The following is an 18,085-nucleotide window of genomic DNA, read 5'->3' as shown; positions in this document are numbered from 1 at the left end:
CAGACTTACAAGAAAAAACTATGATTAATTAATTAATAAGCACTAAGTCAGTTACAATCAATGCATTCATTGCATAAATTATAAAACATTTTTGCATATATTTATTGTTTATATTAAATTATATAATGTATGAAAAATTGTTTTGAAGATTATGTGTTAATTTTTTGTATCTCATTATTTGTTCAATCGGCATTTTAATGAGTCTGAAAAAATAATTCTTTTATCATTTATAGAAATTCCTGAAAGAAGCGTTTCCGAACAGGTAAGCTGCACGCTTCTACGTTTTCTGAAATTTTCCTTTTTTTTTCTTTTAAATGATTTTATAAATAATTACCAATAACATTTAAGTTTTTTTAGTTGATTGAATTATAAATTAAATTACGAAATATTTTTCTGGTGATCATGCACAGCTTTTTTTTAATTATTATTATTAATTTTTGAGCTCATGAAAACGGCCCAAAATTATTGATGAACATGATAGAATTGTAGAAAGGTGTCATATTCGGAATTAAAATATTCTTTATTTTCCAAAAGTTCTAAACGGGAAAAATATAGCTGAATGCTTTCTTCAAGGATTTAAAGGGATTAAGGCTCTCTGACAGTGAAACTTTTATTCCAGATCCGGATTAGATTGCGTAGACAGTTAATCAAAATTCTGATAATTAGAGAAATATATTTAATTTAGAAGACAATTGATGCAAATAAAATTATATTCTTATTACTATGAAATAAGAAAATAAGCTTTATCTTAAAGTTTAGGTATTTGTATTTTCTGAATAAATAGTGGATATAAATTTATTAAATAAATGCATTAAGTTTAAAATAGATATTTTTTTGGATGAAGTTTTGAATAATACATATATTTTACTATTTAATCATGTTTGATGACATTAAAATTCGAAGTGCGCGTGTAATCTTGCAAGTTATTTTTAAAAATAAATATGCCATTTCATTGTTTGGCTCATGTTCTTTTTTCATTTGATCTGCTCTTATAATTTCATGTTTTTTTATCTCTAAATATGCTGCTGTATGTCAATTTTTTTTTCTTTTGTGCATCCTTATAATGCGTAAAAATTCTCAACATATCCGTAAATACGAGCCTTAGCACATTGAGGAAATTTCGAATGGCGAGCTAGGGAAATGGAGGCGGTCATTCTCCTTCAAGTCAGAAAATTACCATCCAAATATTTGCTCATCGAAAATCAACCATTCATTTTTAACCGAATCGACGTCATCGCGGTAGCGGAAAATCGGAGAACATTTTATTTATTTATTTATTGAATTCAGATAAACGATAAACGTTGTGCATGGTCATCGGAGATAGATTCAATGATCCTTCAAGACTTAATTGCACTAAATAAAAATTATTTTAGTTTCATTCGTCTTCATTCAGCGTTCATTTGTGTTAATTTCTGATAGTTTATACCTTACTATATTTCAGTTGACTTTTCTTATTTACGTATTTTTAATTTGAGACTTGAAAAAATTCATTTAATTCTATCAAACAAGGTTTATTTCCTGAAACTTTTATGGTAAAATAAATGCATGTTAATTTCGTTTCTAAACAATTTATTGAAGATAAGACATTTTCAAAGCATGATCGTTCATTTTATGAATCGCATTATAAAAACATTTTCTATACTTGAGATATTTTTGTCACAACAGGAAGAAAGATATCTTAGAAGAACAGGTGCTAATTGTAAGAGAGACACACACACGCACAAATGCAAAACCTACTGACTCGATCTGTTTAATTTGCCAAGTATCTCTATATTTGGAGCAAAAACCAAATAAACTTTTTTTTTGTACTATAGAGTAACCCAGAATAATATTTTATTAACTTTGAAAATAATGCTTAACTTGTTATAGTAAAATTTTCGGTATCTACATTTTAGTAATTTAAGTAACCTTTTTTTTTTTTTTTTTCATTTTCCATCGAATCCTAATATTAAAATTTATTTATACAGAATCCATCTACTCGAGGAGATGAATCTACTGATGTACCAGCTTTAAGGTATTTGGTTATGTTTTATGATATCATTTTACTCATTTACTGATATAAGTTAAATGAATTTTTAAACTTTTATATCGAGATAAAATAATCATCTGTAAAAACTCTTAGAATGCAATAGTTAGATTATTCTAATTTAATTGTATTTCCTCTTTACTTATTTATTACTGGTCTAATTATGCCATATTTTATATAGAAATTTGACATACTCGAATTATCAAATTTTCCATCATTTGATGTCATTTCTCTAATATCAAATTGAAGAAAATAATTCTTTTTTATATTCTAGTGATCAGATATTATTAAAATTTTAATACTAAAAAATACAAAAAATACATTCAGAAGATACTCAATAAAAGTTGAAATCAGTTTTTGAAAATTATTGTCTTTGAAAGATCAGATTTCATATCAAAGATAATAAGGTGTGGTTAATTTTTCCCATGAAAACATTGAAATTTAAATATCAAAATTCATCAAATTAAAGAATATTCAACATTAATTTTTTAATGAATCAGAAAATTTCTTTTTGAATAGATGTAAAACCATATTTAGTTCCAAAAATTTTTATTTTTCCCAAGTTTAATTAAGTCCTGCAGGGACAACATCAAGAAAAGTAGAAAAATTTTAGTTATTCTTTATTAAACACAGAAATGCCAGAAAGAAGTATTTTCTTTAATAAGTAAAGAATAGACAGATTTAAAATAGATAGAAAATGCACTCGGATGCAAAGAACTTTTTGAAAAATGACATGCACACATAAAAATCACATTCAAAATGTGAACTCTGTCTTTTAAATATAAAGGTTTTATTTTAAAGAAAACCTTATTTTCAATAATTTTCAAAATGATGAAATATACGTTATTTTTCATTTTTCGGTAAATTCAATTCAACTTTTATTTCGGAGGCTTAAGTTCGTTTTACTTTCTTAGAACAGCACATTTTTTCCATTAAAATTAAAGATGAAATTGATATTTAAGCAGATCAAATAATTGCATAATACAAATTTTTATAGTGAAGGAAATATCACTTCACTTCCGGAAGGGAATAATCCAGGGCCTTCTCAACAAGGAATTTCAAGTGAACATGATGATAGTAAGTAGACATTTTGTCGCTTATTTCTATTTCTATTTTCCTTAATATAGCCTCAGTAAGCTATTAATCAATGTTACACGGCCATCTATAGGCTGTTTTTATTCCAATTTTTTCCATAGACATTTTGCTGTTTAGAGTTTTAGTTTAAAGCGTTGCATACAATAAACTGTTATACATGCAAATGACATTATGTTTTTAATTTTTGTTGAGTTTATGACACCAGAATTTCGTTTTTGTTAGTCAATACTAAAAGTTTAAAAATTATCAAATAACTAATCAAAAATTCTAGAGTCATATTTTACTTCAAAAATCTGAAAATGCATTACCATGAATAATCTACAACTAATTAATTAAAGAGTAACTATAAATAATTTTTTATCACAAGAAGCTCTCAATAAATTAGAAAATTATTCGAATGTGTACGCGATTAAGGAATATCCATATCATTCATATTTAAAATTAAAATTCTTTCTGAATTTTCGGAAATAAAATATTAATTTTCTTTTTCCTCAAAATGATAAAAGAAAGTCATTCTGTCTAGTTTGGGCACAGTGGCACAACTTGCATTTTGATCTTCTGGGAACTGTTTTTTGTCTCTATGCTCTACAGGAAAAATTTGTGTATAATAAAACTTTGTTCTTTTTATAGATTTTTATATTTTAATAATTAGTTGCGATAGTGTACAGCTGGTAAGCGACAGTAGAATAAAAAAAAATAAGGAAGATTGAATTAAATGCTACAAAATATATCTTTCGCAGCAGAAACACTTTTAAATTCCCCTTTTAAATACATACAGTATGTTTTTTCCTGTAAATGTATGATAGGAAAAAAAAAAAAAAAATAGAAATGCACTGCCCATGCGCTGTAGAAGAATCTGGACTGATAGATAAGGCTCTCTATCAAAAAGATTTTTTTTTCTCCTCTGAAAACACAGAAATGAAGATCTTTTGTATTTGCAGGCTTGATTTGCATCAAGCAAATATCAGAAGCAGTAATCAGGACTCATGGATACATTTGATTCGGCTATGTCATAGACACGACAAAAAAAAAAAAAAAAGAAAGATCCTATAGACTGAGAGCTTTATAAGAAAACATACTCTTGAATGGGAACGGATTTACATATCATGGGCAAGAATAAATACATTAGTAAATAAATTCATATCCAGAACAGGCTAGAATAAATTTTTTTTGCAAAATTATACAGTTACAAAGAGTTGGAAAGTCATAAAACACAAAAGATTTAACATTTAGAATAAAATGAAAAGTGGTCACTCTTATATCCGAAACAATAAATTAAAAACTGTTATTTAGATTAAAATTTTGTTTGTTAATTTTTAAAATTTACGTAGTGCGTTCAGGGATTTGTCAAAATATCCTGAATAAATATTTTAGAAAATTATTTAATAAAATTTATTTATGAATTTAACTTCATTTGTAAATGCATTATAAAGGGTATCCCAGAATTTAAGCAAGATTTCAATTTCCGTTAATTTTGCCACCATTAGTGCAGTAAAGTTTTGTACACCCTACTAAAAACATTTTACAGCTGATAGTTTATGAGTAATAAAAATAGAGCGGTACTCTATAAACAACGTGCTAATGCAAGATTTGAATTAAATAAAGAACTCGGTTTTTTTTTCTTTTAATTGTTATATTTGAATTGAATCGCAATGTACACATGATAGAGCTACGTATGGAATAACACATAAGAGAAATGGTCTTCGAAGCATAACTTGCACGTGGCACTCTTTTGTCGAAATTTTTCATCACCATTTTACATAAATGTGGCTGAATTTCGTTCATGTATGGTTGAATTATCTCCTTTAATGCACGCATGCCTGTGGTCTTGTTGAGATAGAGCTTTTACTTCAAATTACCGCTTAAAAAGAAATCCATTGGTGTTAAATAACACGATCTAGGGAGGCAATTCTGAAATGTTCAAATTGTGCGCACCAGACTCTCTTTATTTTTGAAATATTATTCAACAATGAAAACTCGTTGTTCCATCGTGTAACACTCCATTTTTAGTAACCCTAAACTGTCAGCTGTCAAAGGACTTTTTAATAGAGTTGCTAACGCCTTACTGCACAAATGGTGGAAAATTGAATTCTCGAGTTAATTTTGGGACAACCTTTATTTGAAATCAGAAACTGCGAGTCATTATATATATGTTCAGAAATTTCATGACATCAAAATTATCAAAGGAATAAGATATGCACAGCTTAAGTTTTATGCAATATCTTGTGAACGACGGTCTTGTTTATAAAATAGTAATATCACCTTCTGCAATAGATCCCTGTTCCCATTGATGTTAAAAGGCATTTAATAATACAATTCCTAACAAACATGAGAACGAATATATACATTTAACAAAATAATTAGGTAATATATCAAGATCATCAATGACATAATATAAGATAATTTCCTCTTCTGAAAGTGTTTTAATAATAATATTTGTCTAGCCATTTTAAACGGGAAAAAAAATCATTTGTAAGTTTATGCTATTTAAAATACTATTTTATTAAAGTTACGGTTATATGTGATATTTTTTTTAATTTTTTTTGGCATATTTAGAACAATAATCAAAGATGAAATACCTATAGGCATAAAATTCAACAACTCTTTTTTAACTGTTTAAACACAAAATTTTAACATATGTTTGCTTTTCTCCATAGGACAGCAACGTGATAAAGTACTCCGAAGATTTGTTAAGCGCTACAGAAAACTTCCAGATTCGTTGCTGTTTTTTAAAACAATTGATTCGAAATTATCACTAAAATTACAATTGAATTATTATTACTTTTTCACATTTAAAGATTAAAAGTTAGCAAAACTTTATTCGTAATTTACAAATCTAGAATCGCAGCCGATGAAATTTTTTAATAACATTAAAATGAGCATTCAAAATACGAAAGAATTTGCCCATTATCCTATGTTTGATACAAAGAAAAAAAATTTATTCGTACATTCGAAACTTTATAAAAATAATATTAAAAATGGAAAAAAAAATATTGTGCAGTAATTTTTTTGCACTAACTTTTAACTTCATATGATTTAGATACATGTTTTACCAAAGCATTAAATCCCTAAATTCAGTAGAACTGGTGTTTGAAAGTTATCAGAATTCTAGTATCTCTTACAGTTGGTTTACTTCATAATTTCTTACTTTTCATAAAGCTGGAACTACAACTTAATTGTAATTCATCATACTTCATGTACTTCATTCTACTATCTCCTGAAGTCGACTTTCGTTAATTTTAAATAGAAAATCCTCGTAAATAGTAAACCACTAGACTATTTTTTTTGTGAACATATGTATCACAGAATTCTTGAAAGAAATTGTTCTTCAGTTACAATAATTTAATAGAAAATTATACTTACTTTTATCATTCAGACTACATGCTATACTCTCATTACATTTGTAAGTTCTATATTGAATATTTGGTAAATTCCAGATTGATGTTAAAAAATATAAGTTCTCAAATTGATTCGCATTGAAACTAATCTTTCCCTCGTAAGAAATATAGTTTTAAATTCGCCATTAGAAATGCTGTTCTTTTTTCACAAGATATGAAATCCTGAAAATTTTTCCAAACAATACGCGATTAAAAAGGAATCAAGATGAGTACCTGGAAATGAACTCAATTTGAAAGAAAATATCGTTTCAAATTGCATTATCCCTTCTCAAAACATTTTTAAAGTGAATTCTCACTATTACTTAATGAATTTCTGCCATGTTTCTAATAGTGTGTAAACAATCATTCAAAAAGAATTTTTCTTTGAATACAAAGAAATCTGTTAATGACATTTCTGAAATGAGTATTATTGATATTTTGAGTTCGAAATTTTGAAAACAATATAATCATTTTATTTAATTTTCTCCTTTATCCGGAATGGTGACACAGTATTCATTTAAATTCAAACATTTAAAAATTATCCTACTATACTATTTGATCAGTTTTAACAATGAATTTAACTAGAGAAGACATGAAAGAGTTGTCTGGACAGTAACAAATTAAAGAAAAATCAATTAAATACCTAGTTTTCAAGTAGATTTCTCCTTTATCATAAATTGGTAAAAGTGAAAATAATATAAAAGTATTTCTTCTTCTTGCGTACAGCCGACCACCCCGCCACCACTGAACGTAGCAGTATCGACAGGATAATATAAATGTACTGTGTTCTAAATGGAATTTATTACTTCATCTGTTTCAATTTATCTGTTTTTAATATATTTAAAATGCTCTGTTCTTTTTCAAATTGCCTTTTGTTAGTCCTTATAAATAAACTTGCAAATTGTTAACCAATTTACTCATTTTCAGTTCCCGACGTATCTGTTCCTGAAGAAGAGAAAGAAGATGATGAATAATAGAAAAAGTAGTTAAAATTTATAAAGATGTTTTTGACTTCATGTTTGAAGAAATACTCTGTTTACAACATTTTTTTATAAATAAATAAACATTATTAAGAGAAAATATGCGCTGGATGGAGTGATTTATTTTTCAATCAAGAAAGAGTAGAAAATTTTCATTTATATTCTATATTCGTTCGATATGTATATTCCGACAGTTTATAAAATTAAAGATGTTTATAAGTATTTAATACTTCAGATAATTTAATCTGAACATTACATTATGCAGTTGAGTAGCATTTCTGATAAAGTTGGTTTCGGTTTCGATTTTGGAACTCTTGCTTTCGGATTAGGTTTAATAATTCCTGTCAGTGTATTTTGTTGTGCAAATTGTGATTTATATTTGAAAGTAGCATTTCTGACAAAGTTGATTTCGGTTTCATTTTGGAATTCACAGTGGAATTATTATTAAAGGTGTCATAATTTCAATTTGAAAGTTTTTCCTGTGATTGCTAAATTAGCGGTACAAAAAGGTATAATTTGCGAGAGGTTGAATGTAAATATTATTTTCACGTATATCAACCATGCCGTTGAGTACTAAATTAAAGAAAGAGGAGTTGCGGATTATCGCGGAAGAGTTAGGGCTTTCCGTTCCTGATAATGTTAAAGTAATTCAGTCTAGGGAGATAATTGAGAAAAGAGAAGTGTTTAAAACACAAACTAAAGTAGTCCAAGGCTTAGTAGATCAAGTAATAGCCGATACTCAGTCAAAGATAGTGTAAAAAAAATGAAAAAGAAAAAATAGAAAATGAATTGAAGTTAGAACTAGAAAAGTTAAAATTGTGTCAAATAGAGAAAGAAATCGAGTTAGCAAATGCTAAAAAAGTAGGAATGACGAATATTTTACGAGCGGTTATTACGTAACCAATATCATAAAGTCACAAATACCAGTGATCAATACTTTTCAAAGAGGGGTGTGATTCAAATCCTTGATACAATCTTACTGGTGATATTTCGATTACAGATTTTGGATCACGATAGAAAGTAACAATCGATACGATATCACTGAAATTTACAAGAGCGGCGACTTCACTGGAAAGTATCAATCGATACGATCTGTCCAATGGAAGCTCTCGAACAAAACAGGAAAGGAGAAATCTGAATGGATTGAAAAGTGAACGGACCGGAATTATTGGAATTATCATATCATTAAATTGCACATCACTGAAATTTATCGGCAAGGTGACTTCACAGGAAAGTGTGATGTCGCCGTTCCACTTCATGAGAATAACCTTAACTTTCCGATATTCACATTTGATGATGCACTATTCCATACAAATCCTTTTTAATTGCTTGTGACTTGACTTTGCATATATTCCGTTTACTGCTGGCGCCATCTATTAGTAGAATATAGAACTAAAGTAAACAATATAAAGAAATGACATATATATTAAATTCAAATTTTTCAGAAAATGGTTTACTCCAATAAAGAAATTGAATGAATAGTTTTGAAAAAAATCAAATTTAAGAAGTAAGCTGAAATAGATAAATTAATTCAATCACACGTTATTTAAATTAGTAAATTAAGTATTAATTACAATTAATAAATTTTATATTTAATATTAAGTAATAATTTTTAATTAATAATATGATTGAAATAACAGATATTTGGAACAAATATTTAAAAATAACAATAGCAAAATTATTTGTTATTCAAAAAATCGTGGATTATGCATCTCTATAAAAAAGAATCATTAAATAATATTCAAAGTACTGAAATCGTAGATTCGAGTTCATCAACTATTGAATGAGAAAGCTTAATAAAGTGTATCAAAACATTAACCATTCCCGTACCTTGTAAATCGGAATCCTTTAATTTATTTTTCAACTCTTTGGAAAAAGAATTCCAAAACAAAAATGTTTCAGAAAATTTGAAAGCAGAAATTCTGTTAAATATTTTGGGTGAAAAAGTTAGTAATGTGCTAGTTTATATTAATCAAGAAGATTTAAATGATTATAAGAAAATTAAGACTTTACTTTTAAAAGAATTTGAGCGCACCCCTCAGGAATGTTTAAATAATTTTAAAAAAGCTCAAAAATTCCCATCGGAGAGTTTTGTTCAATTTGCATTCAGATTAAGTGCATCTTTTGACTACTATTGTCAGTTGCACAAAGTGAAGGATTTCCAATCTCTATGCGAGCTTATAGTTTCCGATAGAATTTTCGAAACTCTCGATCGAGAATTAATGACTCACATTGCGGTAAAACAAGGTGAAAATTATTTTAAACCCCATGAGCTCGGCAGGGAGTGTGACATTTTCTTATCATCGAAAAGTAAATGTAAAAGTGAGATAAATAGTAAGATCGCAGCAGGGGAAACAAAAAGCTTTATGTGAAATAAATCGCAAAAATTTCTAAATTGGCGTTCTGATAAAACCGTTTCTAAAGTGTTCGTGTCAGAAATAAAAAAAAATTAAGGCTTGTTATGTGTATGAATAGTGCCAATCATCCTCTTTATAGCTGTTCCCAGTTTAAGAAACTTTCTGTATGGGAAAGAGTTGATGTAGTGAAACGGAATGATTTGTGTTTCCGTTGCTTGTTACCCCATAAAATTCGTGATTGTCGCTCTGATAGAAATTGTTTTTCCGGCAAATCTCATAATCGAATGTTACATTTTAAGCGCGAGGGAAATAATAATTCTAGTTCACCGTCTGAAAGTATTGCGATTCGTGAACCCATCCCTAACGAGGATGTAGTACAGAGCCAAACGGTAAAAGAAACAGCGGCCAATACCCAGTCTAAGATAGTTGCGACGAGTTTTCAAAAGAGCCAAAGCAAAAACGTCCTTCTTAGTTCTGTTCGTGCATTGGTTAAAAATAAATATTCAGAGTTTGTGGAGGTTCGATGTTTATTGGATGTAGGAAGTTAGTCTTGTTTGTGTACGAAAGCTTGCGTAGAACGACTTCAGTTAAGATTGGAAAGAATAAATACTGTTGCATCATGTGTGAATGACGCTACTATGATGGTTAATAATTGTGTCAGAACAACTGTTGCAAATAATGATAGGAGCTTTGAGCGAGAATGGTCGATGTTAGTGGTCAACAAAATTACTGATGTTACCCCCAACAAGGTAATTAATGTAAGTATGGAGGTATTAGGGCTTCCATCCCTGGCTGATCCTAGTTTTAATATCCCAGGAAAGATATACTTACTTTTAGGAGCTGAAGTATTTATAAATTGTTGAGACCTGGACAATTCCGTGATTTGAATTCATCATTGTTGTTGCAGAATACAGTTTTCGGGTATGTTGTCAGTGGTAGTGTAGATGAGCTGAAAGAGAACAAAGTTCATTGTGGATAGATTTTAGATGTTGATTTGAATCGTACTATGAGAAAATTTTAGGAAATTAAAAATGTAAATAATGAGGTCACTAAGAGTCAGGAGGCCTTTTTGTGCGAGGAGCATTTTGTGAAAACCCATAGGAGGAATGAGGAGGGTCGGTATGTGCTTACAATGCCTTTGAAAGAGGACACCTCTTGCTTGGGACATTCAAAGGACATTGCGGTAAAAAGACTTAATTCGTTGTGGAATCGTCTGTCGAAGGATTCAGATTACTTGCCGTTATATTTAGATTTTATGAGAGAATACGAGGAGTTAGGTCACATGGAGAATGTTGATGAGACAACTGAACCATCTTCCTCTTATTATATACCACACTATGGAATCCTTCGTCCAGAAAAGCCGACCACTAAACCTCGTGTAGTTTTTAATGCATCGTCTCCTACAACTAACGGCATTAGCTTAAATGACATTCTGATGAAAGAAGTTATTGAGGACGTATTCACGACCATTACTGGTTTTCGGCGACACAAATTTGCCTTTCCCGCCGATATAGAAAAGATATATCGGCAAATACTCATTGAATCAGATCAATGCGATCTTCTGAGAATTCTATGGAAAACAAATTTTGACGCTGAGCCTACCACGTATAAGTTGAAAACTGTAACTTATGGGACGTCTTGCGCTCCCTTTCTTGCCATAAGAACTCTTAAACAATTGGCCATAGATGAAAATTCCAGATTTCTCTTGGCGTTTGAAATTCTACTGCATGACACTTACATGGATGACATAGTTAGTGGCTCTTCAACGCTAGAGGGTGCCAAGGAGTTACAGCGTCAACTTATTGAAGTTATGCAGGCAGCAGCACTGAAATTACATAAGTGGCATACCAATTTTGGGAATGAATCAAGGTCATCAGAAGATAGTTATAAATTTGATAAAGAAGAGGGAACAAAAACATTGGGAGTTTTATGGAACTCTCAGGAAGATTGTTTTGCTTTTCGAGTAGCTGTCAAGCCGAAACAGTTGTATACTAAAAGAGAAGTATTGTCAACTATTGCCCTAATATTTGACCCACTTGGCCTTCTGGGTCCGGTCATAGCTAAAGCCAAAATGATCATGCAAGAACTATGGCGTATAAACATTAATTGGAATGATGTTCTGCCTGACTCAGAATATCGAGAATGGCAACGTTTTTTAATTGCTCTCAAAGCCTAAATGAAATTCTGATTATAAAACGAGTAGTCTTTGACCAGCCAACGAGTGTAGAGCTTCATGGATTTGCAGACGCTTCAGAACGCTGGTATGGAGCAGTGGCGTATTGCAAATCAAGTGATGCACAAGGAAATACTATGATTAAATTAGTTGCTAGTAAATCCAGAGTAGCACCGATTAAAAGCTTGACGATTCCCAGGCTAGAATTGAACGCCGCAGTCTTGTTATCAAAACTTATGAAAAAAGTGATGGCAGCAATCAAAACGACAAAGACTAGTGTCTACTATTGGTCGGATTCTACTACTGTGCTTGCGTGGCTCCAGAAACAACCAATAGATTTAAAACAGTTCGTCCAAAGCATAGTAGCGACGATTCAAGAAAATACAAGTACTAAACAGTGGCATCATGTATCCTCAGAGCAAAATCCAGCTGACATCTTATCTCGAGGTATAGACCCCTAGAAACTTGTGACTTATGGTGGAATGGACCTGAATTTCTTGCTGATCATAACTACCCTAATCATCCAGTTCTTGTATCAGAAACTAATGAAGAGTTCAATGCTGAAATTAAGAACAATTCTAAAAACTTTAAAATTTTTAATATTACTGAAGGACATTTAATGTATGAATTAATTAAGCTTAGTAATAATTATATGTCTATTTTGCGTGTTCTTAGTTACATTTTTAGGTTTAGTGACAACGCCCGAAATCCACTTGGGCGTACTACAGGTCCTCTAAGCAGCAGTGAGTTGAAAAAAGCTGAGAATTTCTTGGTTAAAGGGGTGCAGCAGTAAGAATTTGCTGCAGATATTCAAAACCTGCAACTCAAAGGATTCGTTTCTCCAAACAGTAAGTTAAAACGCCTCAACCCGATTTTGGATTATGGTATTTTGAGGGTTGGAGCTGGCTAGAAAATTCAAATTTAAGTTTTGTATCAAAACATCCGTCAATCTTGCCAAAAGATAATAAATTTACTATGATTATTTTAGACTATTATCACAAGAAGCATTTGCATGTTGGTGCTTCGAATTTATTATGTATTGTTCTAGAAAAGTTTTGGCCACTAAGTGGTCGCACAATTTGTCATAAGGTAATTCTTGTGCACTGTATTGAAAATTGTCGTTTTTATTAGTTATCTTTTTAGAAGTATTTTTTAACAGTGCAATGTTTAATATTTTATTGTAATTTCTACGTTAAAATTTTATCTTTTGTGATGTGATAATAAACGTTTAGTTAAATGTTTAAAACATATCAACGGGGGGGGGGGGAGAGAATGTTCGCGCGCTTTTCTCCATCCCGCCTGATCACGTGACTCAATATAGTCACGTGACGCAATGTGTTGATGTATGTTTCTCTGTTCTGTTGTAATAAATGTATGTGTCCAACATGGCGTGGTTTTTTTGAGGAGTAATATAGTAGAGATAATTAACAAAATGGATGTGGTGTGAGGAGTAAATAATATGGTCCGTCGATGTGTTGTGTGAGGAGTAAACATTATGAGCGAGGATAGAACCTGGGATCTTGTGGTCTTGTTACTTGGCTTCGGACCACAAGACAAAAGTAACTTCCCGTGTTTCGTAGCTGTTGTCTGGCTTATAAGCTATCACCACAGTACTCTGCCTCCAGTGAGTCGGAGGTGAGACGAACGAAATGGCTGTTGAGTGGTGATGTATTAGCTGTTGAGTCTAATGCGCCTGTACTCATTTGAGCAGAGCCAAGCGTTCTGGCGAGTGTGTGTGGGTGAGTGGTTACTGTTGCGTCAAGTGAGTCTGACGACTTAGTGTTGCTGCGTCAAGTGAATCTGACGACTTTTGGGTTGCTGTGGGTAGATGGTGCCACAACAGCTGTATGAAGGTTCATCGTCCGAGGTCACCAATGTAGCAGATTGTTATGAGCGAGGATAGAACCTGGGACCTTGTGGTTCGCAGCCGAGTAACAAGACAAAAGTAATCACCCGTGTTTCGTAGCTATTATCTGGCTTATAAGTTTTCACCACACTATCTATGGTTTGTTTATTTATTAAGAGTGTAAAAACCAAGCTGACTCTATAAGATACTCTTATATAATTCACATAGCACATAAAATTAGTTAACACAAATTTAATATATAAGTTAAATAATTTCCACTTTTGATTTTGGTATTAAGAAATCTTTAATAAATCCGATGAGTTAAATATGATATTATCTATATTTGTTGTTCCCATACAGATAACTGAAAATTGATATATAATGAGTAAATATATATATATAATGAGTTAAAACGTTTCTGAAGTCAATCGTATTAAAACATTCTACTGGCATTCATTCTACAGGCGCCATCTATTAGTAAAAGCAGAACAAAAGTGAACATTTTAAAGAAATTACATTTTTTTTATTTCAATTTTTTCAAAAAATACTTTACTTCAATAAATAAATGGTTTTGAAAAAAATCAAATTTAAAAGTTTAGCTCAAATTGATAAATTAAGTCAATCACACCTTACTTAAATTAATAAATTAAATATTAATTATAATTAATAAATTTTATTAATAATAATAATAAATGATTTTTAATTAAAAGTGTGATGAAAATAACAGTAATATGGAACAAATATTTAAAAAATAACAATAGCAAAAATATTGGTTATTCAAAAAATCGTGCATTATGTGTCTCTATCTTCTTGCATTACTTCTGCTTGAAAATTATCCAAAACTTTAAGTACACCTTTGGAGCTACCTTTAAAATTAAGATTTGGGAGAAATATATAGCTTAGTCTCAATCCAAAATGGAGAGACACAGGGAGGACTCAATGACTTCCGACTAGAGTACTGTGTGTCCACCATTAGAACACTTCCTGCCAAATGTCTATGTTTACGGCGAGCATTATAGAAACAGGTTTCGGTAAGAAAGATCCATTTTGAATAGGAGGAATCGGACGGAAGTCTGTTTTTTTTTTTCCCTCCTCCTTTTTTGGCGTCCATTTGAAGCGATAAAAAAAGTTGCTGATAATTCGTCTTCTCGTTTTAGCCACAGTGGCATGTGTCTTTATATTCAGTTAGCTTACCTCTTTTATATTATATTAACCTTTTCTTTGGTTAATCTTAACTGCATTTCATTATTTAATAATTATTTTTCTTGTCTTTTAAATTTCACATCCTTTAAAATGTCCTTTCAATTTAAGACGGGTGAGACTTTAAAAACTTCAGCACATGAATGAATACTTGAATTATTTTCAAATTCAAAATACTTTTACATATAAACTTTTTGAAGTTAATTATGCTTCAGAAAGATTGTACATATTGAAAATAGTTCACTATAGTTTTTATGTTAAATTAGATAGATCGGTCTGTAATCGATTACCTCCGGAGAATTTGATATTAATTATTTACATAAATTTAAAAATAATGAAATGAAGACGCTTAATTTTTTGTCGTGTGTGATTCTGCTTTAGATTTCTTACTTAAATATTTTCTTACTGTGCAATCGTTAGGCATACGAATTATTCAGTTCTTCCATTTGATTTGTGTTCTTCTTTGTATACATATGGCAGGAATATCAAGATTCCGAGTATTCATATAATTTTGAATTAAGTGAATCATTTTTTGAATTTGTTTTCAAAAATTAAATGTAAGAATATAAAATATCGCCAATGTGGAGCTAAACATGTTAGCGTAAGAAACTTGAATGTATACTTCTACCTACACGAATTGAACTCTTCCTACAGTAGCCTGTTTCTTTAGCTACCGCCATAAACATAGACATTTGGCGGGAAGTGTTCTCCTGCTGGACACACAGTACATACATTACGAACCTCTTGCAGTCAAATGGCACTTAAATTCTAAAGGAGTATCAACACCTTTGGATTCACTGATAAAGTAGAACATGCCAGCACCTAAAGGCAGCATGTTAATTACTGAAAGAGAATGCATATATCTACAAACTGCAGAAGGATTTCTATACTTAGCAGAAGGATCAAGTTAGATTTGGCGTTTGCTACTATCTACACCAGTCAGTTCATTCATTGCCCTAGAAAAGAATACTAGTCTGGTGGGCAACACATACCTCGTTATATTGCACTGATTAAATGGTTGGTTGGAGTTGGATTTTAATGACACAATTGCACTGATTAAAGAGGCCAAACTAACCTTAGAAAGGATAGGAAAGAATTAAGAAATGTTCTACGATTCAAATTGAGCTGATGACAAGGTTGATCATCTATCATTAAACGGTTACATTACAATACACGTAGGAGGCGCCAACTCACTGAGCAACAAGAAGCAAAGAACAACTCTTTTTACAGTAAAAGCAGAATATCAGTCGATATGTAATGCTGCCAAGGCTGTGATTTCAAAATGTTTTCCATAAAATTCTAGGTGAACATTTCACGGTGCTTCCTCAAACAATATTTGTCAACAAACAGGGTGAACAGTCTAAGCCAAAAAACCATATTACGTGAGAACAACATGAGCATATAGAACTGAAGCATTTTTTTTCTGCGTGAAATAAGAGGAAGTGTTATAAATATTTTCATATGAGCAATCAAATTCGAACTCAGCTGAAGAGTGTGAAGAAGACAGATATGCTGAAACAGAAACTTAGATTGAGTTTAAGAAAAATCTAATCTAGAGGAAATGTTGCAGTTTTAAATTTGTGTTTATATCCCTCCTTGGTATATTTCTTAAACTATATATTGTATGACAACATTTATTACTTTTTTGCTGCTGGCATCATTAATTCATATTATTGGCATTTTTCTTCCAAACGGTGTAGTGTGTGTCTTCGTTTTTTCGTCATTAAACGTTTTAATATTAAATACTCTTCTAGGCTCTTTTTCATTCTATTGAAATAAATGCCTTCAGGGGGGAGGTCCTAGAGGGCTCAATCTTGACCTGCTGAGAGATAATCGGCCATGTCATATAGCTGAAAACTATTTACTCAAACCTTCTTACGAAATTTTATTAAACCATATTTGCTTACCATATTTTTTTTCCACCTACGAGTTTTTAAAAAGGGTGGAATATTAATTGAACAAACACCATTACTCTACAAAAAGGACGTGGAGATTATCTAACGTCTCTGGGGGGTAAGGTACTAAAAATGCATACTCTAATAATGAGTTTTGACGACCAACAGAAGAAATACCTTTAATGCGCCTTATATACATAAGTATGAATGTATCAAATGAACTAGAATTGAAGTGAAAAAAATGGAATCCTCAAATATGTTAAATAATAGTAGCTCGGATACTTCAAAATGTTTAATATAAAATAACATATATATATTTTTTTATCTATGTTTAAAACTCTGCATAACTGTAAAATGTTATATGGTTACATTGAATGTTTTTAGGAAAGTAAATAAACTCATGTTTCCAACCAGTTGACTCTTTTTCAATACATACATTTAACAGTCTGGAATTAATTGGAAGTTAGTCATTTACTGTAATTTCCTCTACTTTTATTCGTTGAGAAATAATTTTTTTACGTTATTCGAGCAAACAATCAAAGAAACATAGATTTGACAATAATTTAAAAATTGAAGTCTTAGTAATTAACATGTATTTTCATATGACATATGCGCATGTACAAATACAATAATTAATAACACTAAAACAATTTTTAATATAATATTCCTCTTTATGTTTAATACAATTTTATGTTTAGTAGTTGAATTAAAAGTTAGCATGCTTACATTCACATGATATGGGATAGATTGTTCATCGATTTCTGACATGAATTTCCAATTATTTTATTTTCTTGCTTATGATATTCAATCTAAAGAAACGTATCAAATATAGGTACACAGATATCAACCCACTAAGTTTCATTTTATAACACATTTCCATTTGGCAACACAGACAGCTTGGAGTTTATCATTCTTAATATTATATACGTTATATATTTATTCTTTCTCTGCAAAGAAAAAGTTTGATGATGAATTCTTCAACTTTGAAAATTTCAATAATAATAAGTTTTGAGATAGTCCATAACTTTATCTTAATTATTTTTATGTTTTAAATGCAATTTTATAAGCATAAAGAGATTAACATATAGAATCAAGTTTTCTATTGACCTTAGTTGAATAATTGCGACAACATTCCC

General features: G+C 30.5%; 2 protein-coding genes across 2 annotated transcripts in view; both read left to right on the top strand.

The window, feature by feature from the left end:
• Positions 1-7,472, top strand: part of LOC129959263 (uncharacterized) — a 49,949-nt gene extending 42,477 nt beyond the window's left edge. Inside the window, exons 8-10 of the mRNA XM_056072085.1 lie at positions 1,968-2,014; positions 3,024-3,103; positions 7,426-7,472. Of these exons, the coding sequence (XP_055928060.1) occupies positions 1,968-2,014; positions 3,024-3,103; positions 7,426-7,472 (174 nt within the window). The remainder of the gene's footprint in view (positions 1-1,967; positions 2,015-3,023; positions 3,104-7,425) is intronic.
• A 4,673-nt stretch (positions 7,473-12,145) lies between these two features.
• Positions 12,146-12,469, top strand: LOC129959262 (uncharacterized). Its single transcript, XM_056072084.1, has one exon. The coding sequence runs from the start codon at positions 12,146-12,148 to the stop codon at positions 12,467-12,469; it is 324 nt and encodes a 107-aa protein (XP_055928059.1).
• Positions 12,470-18,085: the final 5,616 nt, after the last annotated feature.

This window comes from Argiope bruennichi, chromosome X1 (genome assembly GCF_947563725.1).
Source record: "Argiope bruennichi chromosome X1, qqArgBrue1.1, whole genome shotgun sequence".
NCBI lineage: Eukaryota > Metazoa > Arthropoda > Arachnida > Araneae > Araneidae > Argiope > Argiope bruennichi.
The sequence above is the reverse complement of the archived record's forward strand: the minus strand, read 5'-3'. Positions and strand labels throughout refer to the sequence as shown.

What these genes read in the sequence shown, in the direction of transcription:
- LOC129959262 (XM_056072084.1), top strand. Translation starts at nt 12,146, where the DNA reads ATGATTAAATTAGTTGCTAGTAAATCCAGAGTAGCACCGATTAAAAGC.